Here is a 19,652-nt window from a genome sequence, read left to right on the forward strand (position 1 = left end):
ACAGAATAAGGAATAAGGGGGTTGTATATAACAATATATAACAATATAATATTGTTATATAGGGGCAGTGGTGGCTCAGCGGTTTGAGGGCTGGGCTTTTGATAACAGGGTTGTGGGTTCGATTCCTGGGCTCGGCAAGCTGCCACTGTTGGGCCTTTACCCTCTCTGCTCCCCTGGTGCTGGAGTTGGCTGCTCCCCCGCTCTGGGTGTGTGTGTATGTGTACTCATTGCCCCTAGTTCACGTGTGTGTTTGTGTACTCATTGCCCCTAGTTCACGTGTGTGTGTGTGTGTGTGTACTCATTGCCCCTAGTTCACGTGTGTGTGTGTGTGTGTGTGTACTCATTGCCCCTAGTTCACGTGTGTGTTTGTGTACTCATTGCCCCTAGTTCACTTGTGTGTGTGTACTCATTGCCCCTAGTTCACTTGTGTGTGTGTGTGTGTGTGTGTGTGTACTCATTGCCCCTAGTTTACTTGTGTGTGTGTGTGTGTGTGTGTTTGTGTGTACTCATTGCCCCTAGTTCACTTGTGTGTTTGTGTGTACTCATTGCCCCTAGTTCACTTGTGTGTGTGTGTGTGTTTGTGTGTACTCATTGCCCCTAGTTCACTTGTGTGTGTGTGTGTGTTTGTGTGTACTCATTGCCCCTAGTTCACTTGTGTTTGTGTGTACTCATTGCCCCTAGTTCACGTGTGTGTGTGTGTGTGTGTGTGTGTGTGCAATACGTTTACCTTTTAATATAAATTACTATATATCTCTAATATATGAAATATATATTATAAAATATATTAACAAACTATTCTTACCTAGTCACGCGGTCAATGTTTACAGTCTTATAAGTGCATTTACAAATCACATTTTTAATTTTTTTAAGTGCAGGCTGTCATTATAGCAAAATGTGGACGTGCCAATAAATACTAAAATATTTTTAAAACGTTAATTACACTGATAATTCACATTATAATAAAATATTTAACATTATTATTTTTTACTTATAAAATTTAAGTGCCATTTGTACTAGCTAGTGCCTTCAGATTATGGAACCCGGATGTACAGTAACCAGTTTTAGCTAACTAGCAAATGTAGCTACTTCTTCTTCAATTCTATTTTCTTCAAATTAATTTTCTTTCTAATTCTAAATAAAGTTAGCTAATTTATTTATGATTATGTTGTGTTGTTTTTTTTTTTACTAAAGTTCTCTCTCTGGAGCTGCAGAGTTTTATTTAACACCAAAAACTGACGATAAAATAAATAATAAAAAAGATAATAAAGTTTTTTTAACTTTTTGTTTAAAATAAGCTCCCTAAATGACCTTTAAGATGTGAGTATTTATTTATGTTAAAAAATAAAACTACTTTTACCGAAGTGTTGTTTCGGGTGTCCGTTTCCATGGATACGGAGTTGCTGACCGCTGTGCCGTGCTAACCGTAGCTCTGGCTTCGGGGTTTTCGGTTAATAAGCACAGATACGGTGTTGGGAATTAGCTTCATGACTTCTTTGAGTTTTAATGTCATCTAAATGTATTAATTTATATCAATGCCATAAACATCGCAGCCTGATTGACAGCTGTCAGTCTCCAGTTAGCTAGCTAGCTAGCGATAGCTGCTACGCACGGTGCCGTGGCTCGACCATGTCTCACAGGTCAGTAGCTACACTTTACTGTTGTTTAGTTGTGTTATTAGGCTTTATTTATGTTTTATTAATATAAAAAGTTGTTAGAGAGTGAAAATGTCATCTTATGCACTACTGATATGAGTGCCGTATCTGTTTACAGTAGATATACACGCTGCTAGCTATGTGTCCAAAAGTTTGTGGACACCCTTTTGTATTATGAATTAATCAGCTACTTTAAGTTGCACTCATTGCTATATGTCCAAATCCACACACACAGCTTGTCTGGTCCCTGTAGAGAAATGTTGCCAATAGATTAGGACCCTCTGGAGCAGATGAACATGATGGACCTATTGGCTCCATGCTGCCTAATAATGCCCCATAAAGCCCCCCAGCATTGAGGGCCTGTGATGGTGGTGGTGAGTTGGGGAGTTGTGGTTAAGTGAGGGTGGTGATCATCCAACATCCTGACATCCTGTGTGGATGCAATCAACTCCTCACAGCAAAACTCCTCCAAGAATGTAGTAGAAAGCCTTATTCCCTCAACAGAAGCAGGATAAACTCTCTTTTTAAAAGAAACAATGAACTAGCAGATGTCCAAATACTTTTGTCCATATAGTGTTTGCAGGCCAGGAGTAAAAGCCCATTATTATAACTACCCCTGTCCGTCTTGCAGTACGTACAGCAAGCTATGGAGCGAGGCTCAGGAGGAGCTAAGCAGCCTGCTGACCCAGGAACTGCCTGCAGAGCCTCTACGTCCAGAGAGAGACAGAGTGGTCTTCTTCCAGCGGCTGGCAACCCTTTATGTGCGCTACGTCCAGATCTTCAGGCAGCTTGAAGAGGCGTTCGACCAGATCGTTCAGCCTCAGAAGAGGAGGGTGATCAGAGAGGTTCTGGATGGTGTTATGGGGCGTGTGCTGGAGCTCAAGAACGAGATGGTGGAGAAGGAGTACTCTGAGTACCACTACATGGATGACGTCATCCAGGATTTGAAACTAACACCTGTATGTTTGTGGCTATGTTGTGGGTTCGGTCGGGCTGTTAGAAACAGATACGCCACCAGTCAAACGTTTTAAAACACCTGTAGTTCACTGGCAGTGCGGCGTGGGCCAGGTCCAAGACCGCTAAGTGCTTACTGCCACTCTACCTGTCAGATCCTCTCTCTTTACAGCAGAAACTGAGACTTGGCCCAGTGTTAAGCTGCAGAGCTACAAGCTGTTGACTCTCAGAAACTGGTCTTCTGATGCTGTTCAGTCTTCATCAGCTTCCAAGAGTCTTCTGATGGTCCTCACCACACCTTGGCTTTATCTGGAGAGTTTTGAGGGTCTTTTTTAAGTCATTATGGGAGCAGTCTGAGCATGCAGCGCTGGGTTAATACTGCAATAGAGATGCAGTAAAACCGTCTGCTCAACACTGCTCTTGTAAATTGTAAAAATATTGTATATATTGTATAAGTTATTAAAAAATATAAAATATTTTTATATTAAGCATATTTGCATAAGCTTAATTTGCCACAATTGATACAGACCAGCTGTAAAAAACCCTATTATTTATATATATATATTTATTTATTTATTACAATTGCCATTATTTTTCAGTTTTTAGTTCTCTGCTAACCTTGGCAACATTTAAGATCATTGGACTATGAACCATTTCAGGTGATTGACTGGACTTAAAGTTCTTAAATGTCTGGAAACATTTAGGGGGTTCTAAAACTTTGGTATTGGTATTGGTATTGTACATGCAGCAGATGTTCCCCATTCATTCCCCAGTAACTCAGTATGGCCAAGTCCAAGATTGATGTTCCCTGCAATAAACATACATAATAAATATACAGCACAATCCCAGTTTGACTGATAGATTGTACTTGAATTCAGTCTGTAATCCAGTACGTACAGTAAGTACATTATGTGTTGTAGGAGGACCTTGAGATTCCAATTCCACGCTATTTTATCAGCGAGCGGAGCAAAGTGCTGCGGGATCGAAGCAAAATGCTCTCCAACATATTAGACCGCCTAGAAAAAGTGGACAAACCTAAAGTGAGTATAGCTGAGTGTGTGTGTGTGTAACTGTGAGGCTTGAACCGAGAGCTTCACCAAGCCTGTTTATCTTCCCTTAGCCTGCTGGAGAACGAACCTTGAGTGTGGAGAAGGCCATTAAGATCATTCAGGTGACCGAAAGGGCCCGGCAGGGTCGTCTGAGGGCAAAGTTCATGCGGGAGATCCAGCGGGATCAGGAAAGGCAGAAGAAGAGTAAGGACAGGGACCTCGGGAAATCTGCTGTCGACCAGGCTGCAGTTTGCATCCAGAAGGTATTGCAGGTTTGCAGGCAATGCCAGAAAAGAAGACGACCTGTCAGCCAGTGTATGCACTATATGTCCAAATGTTTAGACAAACCTTCTAATGAATGAAAATGCACACACACAGCTTGTCTAGATCCTGTGGAGAAGTACTACCAATAGAATAGGACTCTCTGCAGGAGATAATAAACATCATGAACCTATTGACTCCATGCTGCCTAATGCCAGGCTATAAAGGGGTATAAAGCCCCCCAGCATTGAGGAGCTGTGGAGCAGTGGAAGAACTGTGTTCTCTGGAATGATGGTGGTGCTCCGCCCAATACTTTTGGGATGAGTTGAGGATGAGGTGGAGTGATGATCATCCAACATCCTGACCTCACAAACGCTCTTGTCACTGAATGCATTTAAATACTCACAGCAAGCATCAATTAACAAGCCTGGACAGTAAGACAGTGGACTTATGCCATAACCCCATACATTTTTGGGAGAAGGACCACACCCTAAACTCATTCTCCTCATCCAAATATATATGTATATACCCTCTGCTTCTCACTGCACCTTTGTGACAAACACATATCCTCCCTTCTTTCATTTAATTAAGGAATAATAAATGAGCAGGTGTCCAAATACTTTTGTCTATATAGTGTATATCATCAATGTCGCATAAAAAAACCGCAGCTTTACAAGAGGAAATAAGGAAGAAACATTTGAACATAATTTGAACTGGAAGTCAATGTAAAATGTCATTTTAGAGAATTTCTATTGTTCTGTTCATCATGAAACTCAGTTACAATGTAAAGAACAACTGCAAGATTCACATTATGTCAAAGGTGAAAAACTGTATAGCTGTAGGGACAGTGACTATAAATAAATGGCTGTGGATTTGTTGCACTCACATGTACATTACAGGTATGGAAAGGCTTCATGCAGAGGAAGAGAACAAAGCAGGAACGTGAAGAGGAGATGATTTTCCTGGGCATGGTGAGCAGAGTAGGCTATTCCTTTTCTGCTATTGTTAATTAATAGAAACAGCCAGTAGATGGAGCCCTAGCACTGTTGGATGAGGACCTTGCTCTGTTCTCCTTCTGTTCCCACTCTAGGCTCTAGACCATGACCTGCCCCGGCCGTGCACTGCTGCAGTGGTTGCTGAGGACACCAAAAGCCGCAGGAGAACCAAGCAGGAGGAGCATGAGGAGGACTATCAGAAATCAGTCATCTCTATCACTAACAGCCTTAGAGAGGTGGAGGGCCCTGACATGAAGGAGACCATGAAGGATCAGATACGGCAGTGGTTCATCGAATGCCAGTGAGTGCCGTTCGCTGAGTTGTGGAAATTATGATTAGAGCTGTTTGCTCCGATACAGCCTAGTATTTGATTTAGGCTACTTTGGGAATGTAGCTTAATACCAATGAAATCTTCACATTCAGAGCAGATATAATTATTCAGGTTAAATGCTGTTGCTGATTGGTGCATTTACTCAGCAGTGTCATATAGACAATTATATAAATTATACACCAAGATTTCTCTCATTTTAAGTCACTTTACACCCACAGTTGATACCTAATTCCCATTTGGTTCGATACCCGGGCTCAGCAAACTGCCACTGTTGGGCAATTAAGCAAGACCCTTCACCCTCTCTTCTCCCCAGGCGCCGCAGCAATAGCTGCCCACCACTACGGACATGTGTGCTCACTGTCACTGTGTGTGTTTGCTCACTAGTGTGTATGTGTTCACTACACGGGTGAGTTAAAGGCGGAAGATGGACGTCTTCTTGTCTTGTCTGGTGATTGGTCAAAGATGTAAAGTTTTTTATTAAGGGTGAGAGAGAGAGAGGGCCAGGGAGAGGTTCTGGACCAGGTGAGGTGCCCATTCCTACCCCCTGGGATTTTCTGACATACTGACCGCTTATTTTTTTGACCTGATTGTTACCTTAAATAAGTTCTGGTCTAACCAGCCTATTAATTGTGCCCACATGTTAACAACACCCAGCTGAGTCATCACCCCCCCACCTTTGGGGCATGCTGTAACCGCTATTGAGGTAGACAGCGCATGAGAACAGAATGCAAAGTGTGTGCGTTTATGATTTCCTCTCTAATGGGGTTGTGAGAACTGGAGGTGTGATTTGGGAAATGAAGTTCATACAGCCAACAAGATTCCGTCTGAGGAGAGACGGGACCGGGAAGCATGATACCCCTGAGACATATGAAGCCATGACAAAGAGGAACAGCCTCAGGACTTAAACTTTTAAACAGCTTTGCAGTGATAGGGTGAATCCTTAGACGGTTGTGCAAAATTGGAGTCCCTGTTTAAGGAGTGTCGGACAAAAAATGACTGCACACTTACTATTATTGTAATCAATTAAATTAGCAAACATTCTCAATGCAGTTGAATCAACACCTGCTGATTATTGCATCATGCATAAATCAGCATGTATACATATATATATTCACCTATAGCCTCTACTAGGGCTGGGCGATATGGTAAAAAATACTATATCACGATATTTAAAGACCTTTTCGCGATATACACAATACATGTAATCACAGACTAAAATCATCAGTAGTGTCAGATTCTTATAAACTACTATTCAGATCCTCTCCTGTACTGAATACAGTGATTTATACTCAATATCTGCTGCTCTTCATCTAATGAACCCTTCAGTCTAATTACACTGTTAGTAATGAAACCTGCAGCTGATCAGTGTTTTAACTATTAGTGTTTTTTTGTGTAGTGATGCAACAGGTTCCTTTCCTGACTACCCAGAAGAAGAAGATGGTGGCTCTTCTCTCATTTTTGCCGATAAAACACCTCAGCAGGTATTTTAACAGTCTTAAATTCCTACATATATATTATTACTATTGCTACAATACAACGAATTTAGAAGCCAGTATATTAGAAGTAGCTTTGTTCAAAGTGCTGCAATAAATTCCCAGCCCTTTTTCAAATACTGTTTTCATATAAAGCTTTTCTCTAGGCTTGAATTCTGTGTTTGTAATTTTATGAAATGTACATATTTAACTGAAGCTGATGGAAGAGCTGGCCGCTAAAGAAGAGGAGGAAACCAACAAAAAGCCAAAAGGGAAGGAAGAGACTAAAGACAAAGAGAAGAAGCAGAAACTGCAAGGAGAAGAAGAGGTGAGAATATCAACAACATGAATCACAAAATAATGAACACTATATGTCCAAATGTTTGTGGACACCCCTTCTAATGATTGCATTCGGCTACTTTAAGGTGCACCCATTGCTGACAAATATTGTGCAAATGCACACACACACACACACACACAGCTTGTCTAGTCCATGTAGAGAAGTATTGCAAATAGAATTGGACTCTCTGGGGCACCCTAGTGAAAATCATAGACTCACGTATTTAAACCTTATTATGCTACAGTGCACTAAAGTGTACTTGTAGCCACACTAATGATCAGTGGACTTAATAAGTATAATAAGTCCAAAAAGGTTGTTCAATTCGAGCCCTCGTGCTAAGTGCATTGATCATTAGTGTGGCTGCAAATAAACTTATGCACTGTAACATAATCTAGTACATTAAGAGTCAATCCAGTTTCCAGTCCTGGATTTAATTCTCACTGCAGATTAAGGGAACAGTTCATGTGATAGATTGGCCACATTGTTTCACACCTATTCAATCAAATCTTCACAGCAATGCTTCTCCAAAATCTAGTTGGACGCCTTCTTTTCTGGACAGTAAAGACAGTTACTCCAACAAAAGCAGAATAAACTCTTTTTAATACCCTTGATTTCGGAAGAAACAAAGAAGTCTGTTTTTATGTCTTGGTCCATCACTGACATTCAGACTCTCGTTACAGGAAGAGGAACCAGGGCTGATGATGCTGCCCTCTGCTTTTCTGTCAGAGTTACAGAAGGGGCAGAAAACCTTCAGCGGTAAGTCCAAAATAGCTCCATAAGCTCTTAGGAGTCTAGTTGTGGGATGTATTTTAATTTCGGTGAAAAATCTGTGTAGTCCAGGATGAGGCTTAATCCTGGTCTGGGAAACCCACACAGAACCATCGTGTTAGTTTAACTGGAGTTAATGGATAATTTATAGGACTCTCAGTAATACACCTCGAGATGAATGAACCCTGTCATTGTGTGTGAATACAGAGGTTTGGCAGAACAGAGACGAATCCAAGAACTTCATCCAGAGACACGAGGCAGAACTCATCAAAGAGGAAAAGAGGAAGAAGATCGAGGCAGAAATAAGACTGCAGGTGCTCATACTTTTTATTTCTCCCCCTAGCACTAGGAATGCTCCCTACATTAGAAGGGTAAAGACTTCCATACATGTGAAGCCAGCCACCACCTCTTTTTTTTTTAAACTGCCGCTGGTTAGGCATCGCCGGGCAGCCGACACTCTCTGAGGAAAGCACTGGATCCCCAGCCCCATTACTTCAGCTAACAGGGGGCAGTGCCGGCTTCTCAAAAGGAGTGACGGGGGGAGAGAGCACCATCTACCCACACGGAGAGAGCATGGCCAGTTGTACTCTCTTGGACTCTTAGATTTGAAACATGTGACCCCCGAGCCTAGTGGTAGCGCATTAGACTGCTGAGACACTCTGAGCCCTTTTTCTATATTCCGTATGGTGTTTAATATATGTTATATAGGTTATACCCTATAGTGTTTAGCAATGTTGCCATGAATACTGGTGGCTAATAAACTGAGCTTACAGTGGAAAACTCAAATTTGCATTTATTTGCTCATTACAATTTGCTCATTACTCTCAAAGTGAGCCCTGTTGATGAACACTGGCATCAGATACACTTTCTCTATGCTGTTTCTGCAGGTGGATGAGCTGATGAGGCAGGAGCTTGCTAACTGGAAGCTAGCTATGGGAGGAGAAAAAAGTGGGAAGGCCAAGGCTACGGCAAAGGTCTGCTGGGACTGGAGATTACATTTTTTCTGCAGTATTTAAGTGATTTAGCCTGCTGATTTTACATTTAGTGTGTTGAGGAGGCAGTGGACAGTATCTCCTTCTCTCTGCACAGAAAAAGAAGGCATCCAAAAGTGGAAAAAAGAAAAAGAAAGACAAGGATCTCACAGCAGATCGGTGATTTCTCATACTTACGTGTACAATGTTTGTGTATACTTTTGAAACAATTGGCTTCACTTCTGAAGAGTGAGTTTCTTTTGACGTCAACTTGATCTCATTCCGTTTTTCTCCTGTCAGGACCATTGAGTCGCTGTATCAAGAGCTGGTGGAACAAGGGCTGTTGAAACCAGCAGATAATGTTAAACTACAGGACTACATAGGTATGTAGCAGTACTTCAGTGGGTGGGTGGTTTGTTTGGAGCTCTGATGAAGCTTGTTTGTAGTCTGTTGTTTGATGTCTCTGATGTATAGCTAAGAGCGTTTTAGCATGTGTTGTGCTGTTTGTTGCGCTGGGCCTTTATGGGATGGTATATACTACTGTACCAAAGTCCAAGGCACCTAAGAAAACATGTATGAAAGCCAGGAATATTCGTAATTATCATCCAATACCTGTTTGGACCCGCTAGCGCTGCATTACTCTTTATTTATTTATTTATTTATTTATTTAAACCACTCGTTCATAGCGTTTCCTAGCACTAGCAATGCTCCCGAGTCTAGAAGGGTAATACACAGGTTAACACACGCCTCCTTTGATACATGTGAAACCAGACACCGCCTCTTTTTAAACTGCTGCCTATGTAACATAGCCGGGCAGCCAACTCTCTCAGAGGAAAGCGTCAGGTCCCCAGCAAACAGACACCTGTGCTGGCAAACACCACCTACACAGCGCTATCTAGCCGCCTAGCACGGCAATTGTGCTTATTTGGACTCTGGCTGCTGATGGCAAAGCGGCATGACTCGGGATTTGAACTCGCAACCCCCAGGCCATAGTGGCAGCGCATTAGGCAACTGAGCCACTTGGAGCCATTAATTTTATTTAAATACACACATTGCTCAGATGGTTTAATACTCTGCTTAGACATTTGCACAGCACTGTAAAGTGCAAATACCAATATAACACAAATCTAGTGGTATCTGCATTTGCCTATATCAGTGCTTTCAGTGCTATCAGTGTTTCTGTATCATTTAGGGGATTATAGCTACCTTGGCACAACCCTGCGGCTGACGGACATAGAGCCCATGCCTTCCTTATCCGATGTGCGGCAAGTTATAGCTCTTTATGCCGTCTTACCTCTGGGTAGGTAGACCTCACATACTTTTGTTCCTGTTGCAGCTGTAATAACTGATATCCACATGTCCAGAATTTCAAGTGACCAAATTGCTAACATTTGTCTTGATCTATTGAAGGTTCCCAAGTAGTCCATGAGAAAGCCCCTCTGGTGAAAGCCACCCTACTGGTGGGGCCTTCAGGAGTGGGGAAGAAGATGTTAGTCCATGCTATCTGTCAGGAGACGGGAGCAAACCTCTTTGACCTTTCCCCTTCAAACCTGGTGGGGAAGTACCCGGGCAGGAATGGCTTGCAGATGATGCTTCATATGGTGTTTAAGGTAAAGCAAACAGTGGTGGTGGATGGACGTCTAGTCCTGGAATTCTCCAGGGGGTTGTTTGTTTTAAAGAGAGGGCCATATACAGACAAGTGACTAATAAAAGGAAATACCAACATAAACAAGCTGCATCAGACGGCTTCAGTGTGCCTTGATATAGATTCTGCAAATCTCAGGAACTGGAGCAGGAGCGGCATGGTCCGCGAATGCATGCTTTTGACCACAAAGGCTGCAAATGCAAGGTCTAAACAATCACTGTGTTCTCTGTAGTGAACACACACACACACACTACTGGTCAAACAGTGAACACACATGCCCTGAGCTGTGGGCAGCCATTGCTGCCAACCCCCGGGGAGTATGGATGGTGTAGGGCCTTGCTCAAGAGGCCCAACAGTGGCAGCTTGCCGAACCCAGATATCAAACCCACAACCCCTGTCATCAATAGCCTGTTAATCTAACTGCTGAACCACCACTGCCTGCAAAAGTTTATTTGCAGTATGATGTTTTGCCAATATCATGCCTAGGTTGCCAGATTAATGCAGCCCTCTGTGGTGTGGATCGGAGACGCAGAGAAAATGTTTTACAAGAAAATTCCAAAGGAGGAAAAAGAGGTAACCACTGACTTCTAATAGATCCCTTCACCTGTGTAAAATACACTCACCGAGCACTTTATTAGGAATGTCATAGCTCACCCTCCTCAAGGTTAGGTCTGAGAAGCTTTTTTTGCTCACCAGAGTTGAACAGAGTGGTTATCTGAGCTACTGTAGCCTTTCAGTCAGCTCCAACCAGTCTGACCACTCTCTGTTGACCCTCTCTCATCAACAAAGCGTTTCTATTACACCATTCTGAGTAGCTCTAGAGACTGTTCAGCAGTTACCAGCCTGACTGAGACCAAGAATCACACCACGCTCAAGATCTGATGGTTGATGTGAACATTACCTGGAGCTGCTGGACTATATCTGCATGGTGTTTTGTATTGCAGTACTGCCACACGATTAGCTGATTAGATAATTGATTTAATGAGTAGGTGTGCAGCTCTTCTTAATAAATTGCTCGATGAGTGTAAGTCTGTATTGTGAAACATATTTAACGTTTTTCAGCTGTTCTTTTATTTTTTCCTTTAATCTATCCACAGCTGGATCCAAAGCGACTAAAGAAAGATTTACCAAAGATCCTTAAAAGTATCAAAGGTGAAGACCGTGTTCTTATCGTAGGAACAACTAACAGTCCACTCAGTGCCGACCTAAAATCGCTGTGTAAGCTATATACCAAGATCATCCTCATACCGCGACCGGACTACGCCTCCAGATACGGTACATGATCCACAGAATATTGTATATCTAAGCATTGTTTAGGATGCCAAGATTCAGAAGTATCAGTCTTTCTCTTCCAATTTACTTGCCTCAAAGATTAGAGCTAGAAATAAGCTAATTGTGTTTAGGAGAAAAGTCTGAGTTTGATTAAATAAGTCAAACAGTCCCTCATTAAACCTCATTAAGCCTAAATCAACACATACCTGCACCTCTAAATGACTTTGGTCTGTACTTTAATTCATGTTTATAGATAACAGAGTCACACAGTGTCTGAAACCACATCAGTAAATCTGTTACATGGGAAGCCAAACTGAAGCTCATTCTGGTGTGTGCACTCCTCTAGTCATATGGAAGCAGCTGATACAGCGCAATGGAGGGGTGGTGACCAGCGCTCTGGACATCAGCTCCCTGGCCAAGATCTCAGATGGGTACACCCAGGGTCACATGGTGCGGGTGGTCCAGAGCGTCCTCACAGAGCGGCGCATTCAGCAGTTGGCTAAGCGGCCTCTGGTAGCAGCTGAGTTCGTCTCTCCTCTTGCCAGGATCGACCCCGTGTTCCAGGACGAAGAGGAGGCCCTAAAAGTAAAGAAACAGCCTAGAAATAGAAGATACACTGTGTGGACAAAAGTATTGGGACATGATCAGATTGAGTACAGTTCTGTCCCATTCAGCCCTAGGTGTATAAAATCCAGCCCCTAGCCCTGCAGTCTGCCTTTCTTCCACACATCAGTGAAAGAACGGGAGGTTCTGAAGAGCTCACTGAACTCCAGCGTGGTTCTGTATGTAATAGGAGACACCGCTGCACCAACAACAACAAGTCAGCTGGTGAAATTTTATAATTTCCTCCCTCCTAGATCTTCCTCCATCAGCTGTGAGTGGTGTTATTATTGAACAGTGGAAGAGTTTAGGAGGAACAGCTCACAGAGAGCAGCTCAGCCACCGAGTGTCTGTCAGACCACGTAAAGTTACAGAGCGGGGTCAGGGCCGAGTGCTGAGCTCAGAGCAGAGTGCAGAAAAGCCTCCAACTGACTCAGTAACTGCATCAGAGCTCCAGACCTGCTGCTGCTGGTAGAGCTTAGAGCAAAGGGGGACCGGCTCCATATTAATAATGCCTATGGGGTTAGAATGAGGGGGTTATAAATGCATCTGTAGCAGTCCCAATAATTTTGTCTTTATAGTGTATCTGAAACAGCATTTTAGTAAGAAGCTAATATACCCGGCTCTTTCCTCTGAGTGGTTGGTTGGTCCTCACCCTCCCAATGTCGGGAGCATGACATCTAATAAGGGGAATTTAGCTATTTTAGCTAATTAGCTATTGAGAATTGATACAGTATTGTAAAACATAATGTAAAAATGTGTGTGTGTGTATAGGAGCTCAAAGCCAGCATGTTTAGTAACTCATACACTGTTTTTCCACAGGCCTGGTATGCTAAGACTCCTCTTGGTAGAAAGAGAATCAAAGCTGCCTCTGGGATAGTGGAGGACGAAGCACCAAAAAAAGGAGGCAAAGAGGCAAAGAAGAAAGGAAAGAAGTAACTCAAACTGTTTTGTGTTGCTTTAACTAACAAGAGAAAATAAATCTTTTATAACTACGTGATCATCCAGGTCTTCAGGACGCATGTCCTGCAAGCTTGTTTATATATCAGCACCCAGACACCCGAGAGACACCAGTGCATTTAGAATTGCTGACAGCAGACTGGCTCTAATACTCTTAGGGTCTATTAGGTCTATTAATAAATGGACTTCATAATCTTCATAATTAAAAGGAGGTGTCTATTTCATATTCACTGTAGGAGAGCATAAAACCCAACCCTACTACAGAACAGAAGAGATCCGAGCATGTATGTATCCATCCTGCACTACATCACAATGTAATCAGTAATGTAATTTTATTTTTCTGCACAATATCCCTGGATGTCGCACTAAAACACACCAATCAGCCATAACATTAAAACTACTTGCCAAATGTTGTATAGGCCCCCTCTTGTGTCGCCAAAAAAACAGATCTGACCAGTCGAGGTAAAGGACCTCTGGAGGCGTCCTGTGGTATCAGACACCAAGAAGGTAGCAGCAGATCCTTTAAGTCCTGTGTGTTGTGAGGTGGGACCTCCATGATCATCAATCATTCCAATCCTTGGAACACTGTTGGAAGTTACTGACCATTGCACACCAGCAATGCCCAAAAATGACTTTTTGGAGATGTTCTGACCCAGTCGTTGTCTAGAACATCACAGATTGGTTCTTGTTAAAGTGTCTCAGATTCTTACACTTGCCTATTTTTCCTACTTCAACACCTTCATCACCTACGAGAACTTCAAGACTGTTTAGTTGCTACCTAATATATCCACCCCTTTGTCAAGACCCAGTGGAACCAGATCATCAATGTTATTCACTTCACCTGTCAGTGGTTTTAATGTTATGGCTGTTTGTTGTATTTAGTATGTCTAATGGCTAAACAGTGGGGGACTCTAGTACTGGGAGGCTTTACTGATTTCCCTGCTTAAACACACCTGATTCTCCTCAGATCACCAGGTTTAGATGGTGCATCAGAGCAGAGCAATCAGCAAACTGTGCTGGACTACAGCGGTCAGTCCCCCACCCCTGTTCTAGACAATGCAGAATGATAAATCAAGCAAAATGCTCTAGTATCACTTGATAAGACTGCTTAAAATAAGTTTGGTCTCATCACATCCCTATAGAAATCTGCAAATGTGGATTATTAGCCGTATTAATTCGGACGGACACACATTAGCATCTTTAGTATAATTGTAAATGTCAGACGACTTTAAGTTGGTCAGGAATCCAAAGCAGAGGTTGCAGTTTTTAGCTCAGGCCCAAACATAGAGGTGAAAAGACAGCGTGTGCCCGAGGCTAGCGGCAAGGTCAGCTAACAGGAGAAGGGGATTTTTGCGGCCTCAGTTAAGATGAGTGGAGCTCATTGATTGGTCTCGGCTGAAACTGAGACGTCCCCCAGACTGGGGTTTAAGAGATTATCTCAGTCCAGCAAATGGGCAGGGACTTTATCACGGCTCGAGGATACAGACCCGATCGACACCAGTGTTTTTTTGTGGGTTTTGAATGAGGTGGACCCCCGAGCTGCTATAGTTCCACTGATGACTGAAACATTTACAGATGTTTAATGTTTTATTCATTTTGGTCCAAAACAACAAGCTGCAGGCTTTTGATTATTTGATGTTCTGAAGGTCTGAAAGTTCTTCACCCCCCCCCCCCCCCCCCGCGTATATTTAGAGTATATTTGCTTAAATAAAAGGCAGATATGATTGCATACAGAGCTTCTTTCGCAGCAGCTTGCATGTGGAGTTGATTTGCGATCCGTATGCACACTCGTTAAGTCGATTGTCAGCAGGGAGGTGAGCGGCAGGGCCACAGGAAATGTGAAACTCATGGAGATGGGCTCTACACAAGGACCCGAAGGCTTAAGTGCTGGGTTCAGCTGTATTGTCAGGTTCTAATTTCACACCACACATCCTCACATGGCCACAGGTCTTTAGCATAAGGCTATTTATAGCGTGGCATCAATGGTATTCTGTCTCCACCACTCAACTGAGGCATCATTAAAAGGGCTAGAGCGTAAGAATCCACCTGTACACACCTGTAGACCGACATTTCAGCATAACTAGTCATTCATTTTAAGACTGTGTTCATGTAGGCCATCTGATCTCTTTCACAGGCCGTTTTCATCCGTTACATCGGACTCCGGTTCTTTGTGCGCACCCTTGGTCCGATTAGTTTGGGCAGGTGTGATCACTGTAATCTCGGCCCGGATGCAGAACAAAAAGACTTGAGGAGGGGATCTCGGATCGGTTCCGAACAAACTCTGGAGTTGTTCGTTTGGGGTGAGAACGTGATCCGACCTTGATTGGACCCAACTATCAGGTGTACTCCTCAAGTTTGAGCTAACCAGATTACCCTGATCTACTGCCCAGATAATTAACGTTACTACAGCTGCTCCCTGTTGAACTGCTCAGAAGTCTGCGCTAGTCCAGAACACAGGACCTTCTTCCTATATTTGGTGTGGTTGGTGTGGCACAACAGATAACACCACTATCTGCCACTGAGCTAGGTTCGATTCCCAGTCTGGGTGACTATACTGCGCTACACCAATAAGAGTCCTTGGGCAAGACTCCTAACACTACATTGGCCCTCCTCTGTAATACAAGTAACCTTGTAAGTAGCTCTGGAAAAGAGCGTCAGCTAAATGCTGTAAATGTAAATGTGTTTACTTTCTTGCTCCGCCCCAGACAGGTCTGACCAATAAGCAGAGAGAATCAAAATCTCTGTAGTTGTGGTCACTTAATGGATAATCAGGCTCTTCACTTGTCACTTCATGTTGTCAAATCTGCAACCAGAGGCTTGATTTGCCTACTCATTTGGTAGCCCCGCCCCCATCTCCAAATACCAAGCACAGTGTCTCAGACCGCCTTCACTGAGCTTCCAGCGCAGAAGCAGAGCGGATTTCCCCCTGGATTCCCAGTCTGTCCGGTAAGTGGACAACAGCTCCAGCTGTAAAAGTGCAGCTCATGTAAGTTCCTCTACAGCTCAGCTCGTCCATGTACTGAACAGAAAGGGGGCGCCATGCAGGTCCTGCTGCAGATGACCGGCCTCCTCCAGCCTCTTCAATGCGGTCTGTCAATCACTTCACTACTAAGTGTAGTCTTGCCTTCTCACGATAAAGCAGAGTAAGGGTTAAGAATTACGGGGGGAAAATGGGTCAATATCAGCACAGGGAGACTAACTGCTGGAATTGCGAGACACTGGGGATAGATAAAAAAAAATGAGATGGGAAAATGGGCAGAGCTACACATCATACTGCAACCAGCCAGCAGGGGCACTAGACCTGGGGTTTGCTTCACTTTTGAGAGATGTTGTGCTGTCCATGTTTTCTAGTCATTGGGTGTTTCCACGAAGCTTGCATTGTTAGCTATGTTAGCTTTACTGCTCCAGTGCAAAACTAAGGAAACGAACCCTGACTTTTTTTGTAAGCTGTTGTTCTACACAAATCTGTCCAGGTTTCCAGGGTCTGCAGTGGGATTACTGCAGCGAGTAGAGATGGCTGTAGTCTCACCATCTCTCTCACACATGCTCTTGTCTGTCAAACAGATCAACAAAACAAAACTACAGAGGCTTTGCTTCATCCTCTGCTTCAGAGGAGGGGTCCACAGACATGCAGTCACCATCCATCAATCATCAGAGTCAAATAAACACTCTTTTTGTGTCCAGGAGAACATCTGTCACATACATCTACACCCTCCGTCTATGGACTGACCTTTCCTGGCTTTCTGGAGAATGTTGTTTTTTGCTGCTACTTCTAATGGTGCTCACTTATATTTAGGGCATTTAGCAGACGCGACTTACAAAGGTGCTTCGTTATTTACTCAAGAAGAACCTCAGCTAGTTTAAATAGACTAAAATTAAAGCTCCTCTAATCTTAGACTCTACTAAACACAAGTCAATATGGAGACCATAGTACTCTTCTCTTCGCCTGAGTACTCTCAGAAGAGGAGGGTCTTCAGTCTGGGTTTGAAGACAGCGAGCGTTGGACTCTGCTGTTCGGACACCCAGGCGAAGTTCGTCCACCACTTCGGTGCAGGACAGTAAAAAGTCTGGACGCTCGTCTTCTGTAGATCTTAAAGGATGGCGGGTCGAGCCGAGCCGTACTTGAAGCTGGAAGGGCTCTTGGTGCAGATCGGCTTTTGACCATCACCATCAAGTACGGAGGGGCTGGCTGGTCCAGTCTTGGCTTTGTAGACCAGAGTCAGGAAGCCATCAACACACAGCATGGTTGTATGCCGAGTGATGACGTATCCTCATGGTCGTTAGAATCCCTTAAGCTCCCTTGTCTTTCCAGCCTGGGTCACCCTGGCTGCTCTCGCAGGAATATAGATCACATGTCCTGGACTGCTGTGGTCATAAAATATGGGTCAGCCATGAACATAATTAAACTGCAAACCATGCAGATAGGACAGTCTCTAGAGTTTCTCACAATGGTGGAATAAAGAAAACCCATTCAGTGAGCTGTGGTTCACTGGTGAGAGAGGTCAACAGAGAGTGGTCAGACTGGTTGGAGCTGACAGAAAGGCTACAGTAGCTCAGATAACCACTCTCCTCAATCGTGGAGAGCAGAAAAAGCTTCTCAGAGTGAACAACACCACGTCCAACCTGGAGGAGGATGGATGAGCTACAACAGCAGAAGACCAGGTCAGGTCCTACTACTGTCAGCCAAAACCAGAAAGCTGAGGCTGCAGCAGCTCAGCACAGGCTCACCAACACTGGACAGTTAGTTGAAGACCGGAGAAAAGTAGCCTGGTCTGATGAACCTGGATTGTTGCTGAGGCTTACAGATGGTGGGATCAGAATTTTGTGGCTTTCCAGTTTTTAATAGATCAGCTTTTGGTTGTAGTAGAATCACGTAGTAGCGCCACATAATCCAACGCCACGTGGACCAGAATCTCAAAGATCATTTCCAACATCCAGAATGTGTACGTTTCTAATAAGGTTCCTATCAAAATGCACTATTATGACAAAAGTATTGGGACACCTGCTCGAATCACTTTTTCTTCTGCAATCAAAGGCATTAAAAAGAGTTGATCCTGCTTTTGTTGGAGTAACTGTCTCTACTGTCCAGGGAAGAAGGCTTTCTTCAAGAACTTAGAGGAGCATTGCTGTGAGGATTTGATTGCATTCAGCCACATAAGCATCCGTGAGGTCAAGATGTTGAATGATCTTCACAAAAGTACTGCAGAGACAAGCTATGTGTGTGCATTTGCACATCTGTGTCAGCAATGGGTGCAACTTAAAGTAGCTGAATGCATTCATTAGAAGGGGTGTTAATTAACCAACTTCTGTTTTTCCATTAGAATAAAAACGGCTGTTTCTGTGATTTCTCTGAACCCCATTGGCAGATTGGCAGATCTTCCAGTTTCCCCCCTTCAGTACCAATTTATGTCTAATTTTGAGGATTTTTATTGGCTCCAGTGCCGTCCCAGTGCTAGCAGACAGCGGTCAGCCTGAGCAGCCTGATAGTGTGAAGTTGCTATCTTTATGGATAATGACGCACGGCTATTTTAGAAAAGAGTGTGTGAGCAGAGAAATGCCAGCTGTTCAGCATTAGGCTTCAGCACGGCTGAAAAAAAAAGAGAAAACACTCCGGCTCAGGGAGCAGGGGACTGCGCACTGACCCGACGAGTGAAACTCTGGCCACTGTTTTGCTGCTAATCTTTGGGGATTTGTGCAAAAGAAACACACAGCTTGGATAAACTCTACGGATCCGTTGGTGGTCTTGGGCCGCAGTGCTTCCCTCACAGTGAGAAGTGTGATGTTTTGGAGCAGGATGTGAGGCTGCGGTTGAACTCCCACCATTCAGCTGATTGAGTGAGTACTGACCAAGCTGACCGAACAATTGATCTGCAACTTATTGATCATCGTGTTTCAGTGCTGTCATAGTTGTTGACAGGTTCACCCGAACAATAGATAACACTCTGCAGTTATGTGCTAATGAATCAATAATACAGTCTATGTCCAAATATTTGTGGACACCCTTCTAATAAATGCATAAACTACTTTAGGTTGCACCCATTGCTGACACAGATGTGCAAATGCACACACACACAAACACAGCTTTTCAAGAACTAGGCAGATAAACATCATGACCCTATCAGCACCATGCTGCCTAATAATGCCAGGCGTGGGCTCGAGGGGTATAATAAAGCCCCCCAGCAATGAGGAGCTGTGGAGCAGTGGAAGAACTGTGTTCTCTGGAATGATGGTGGTGGAGCTTCCAGTACTTTTGAGATGAGGTGGGGTGGTGGTGGTGATCATCCTCCAACATCCTGACCTCACTATGTCAGCTCTTGTTGCTGAATGCAATCAAATCCTCACAGCAATGCTCCTCCTCCAAAATCTAGTAGAAAGTCTTCTT

The 19,652-nt window shown here is 43.6% G+C and overlaps 1 protein-coding gene across 4 annotated transcripts; it reads left to right on the top strand.

Moving 5' to 3' along the window:
• Positions 1-1,392: 1,392 nt before the first annotated feature.
• Positions 1,393-13,525, top strand: LOC140556719 (dynein regulatory complex protein 11). 4 transcript variants are annotated; one of them, XM_072680766.1, is made up of 20 exons: positions 1,393-1,637; positions 2,284-2,611; positions 3,527-3,646; positions 3,727-3,927; positions 4,816-4,887; positions 5,007-5,212; positions 6,639-6,723; positions 6,932-7,042; positions 7,735-7,810; positions 8,030-8,136; positions 8,710-8,796; positions 8,912-8,973; positions 9,094-9,176; positions 9,986-10,093; positions 10,204-10,403; positions 10,925-11,011; positions 11,536-11,713; positions 12,057-12,295; positions 13,133-13,245; positions 13,507-13,525. In XM_072680766.1, the coding sequence occupies exons 1-20, from the start codon at positions 1,627-1,629 to the stop codon at positions 13,514-13,516; spliced, it is 2,484 nt and encodes an 827-aa protein (XP_072536867.1). In that variant the 5' UTR covers positions 1,393-1,626; the 3' UTR covers positions 13,517-13,525. The 4 variants fall into 4 exon arrangements, with proteins under 4 accessions (XP_072536867.1, XP_072536869.1, XP_072536868.1 ...); XM_072680768.1 differs by having other exon boundaries at positions 3,727-3,918; XM_072680767.1 differs by lacking the exon at positions 13,507-13,525 and having other exon boundaries at positions 13,133-13,305.
• Positions 13,526-19,652: the final 6,127 nt, after the last annotated feature.

Source organism: Salminus brasiliensis, chromosome 6 (genome assembly GCF_030463535.1).
Source record: "Salminus brasiliensis chromosome 6, fSalBra1.hap2, whole genome shotgun sequence".
NCBI classification, from domain to species: domain Eukaryota; kingdom Metazoa; phylum Chordata; class Actinopteri; order Characiformes; family Bryconidae; genus Salminus; species Salminus brasiliensis.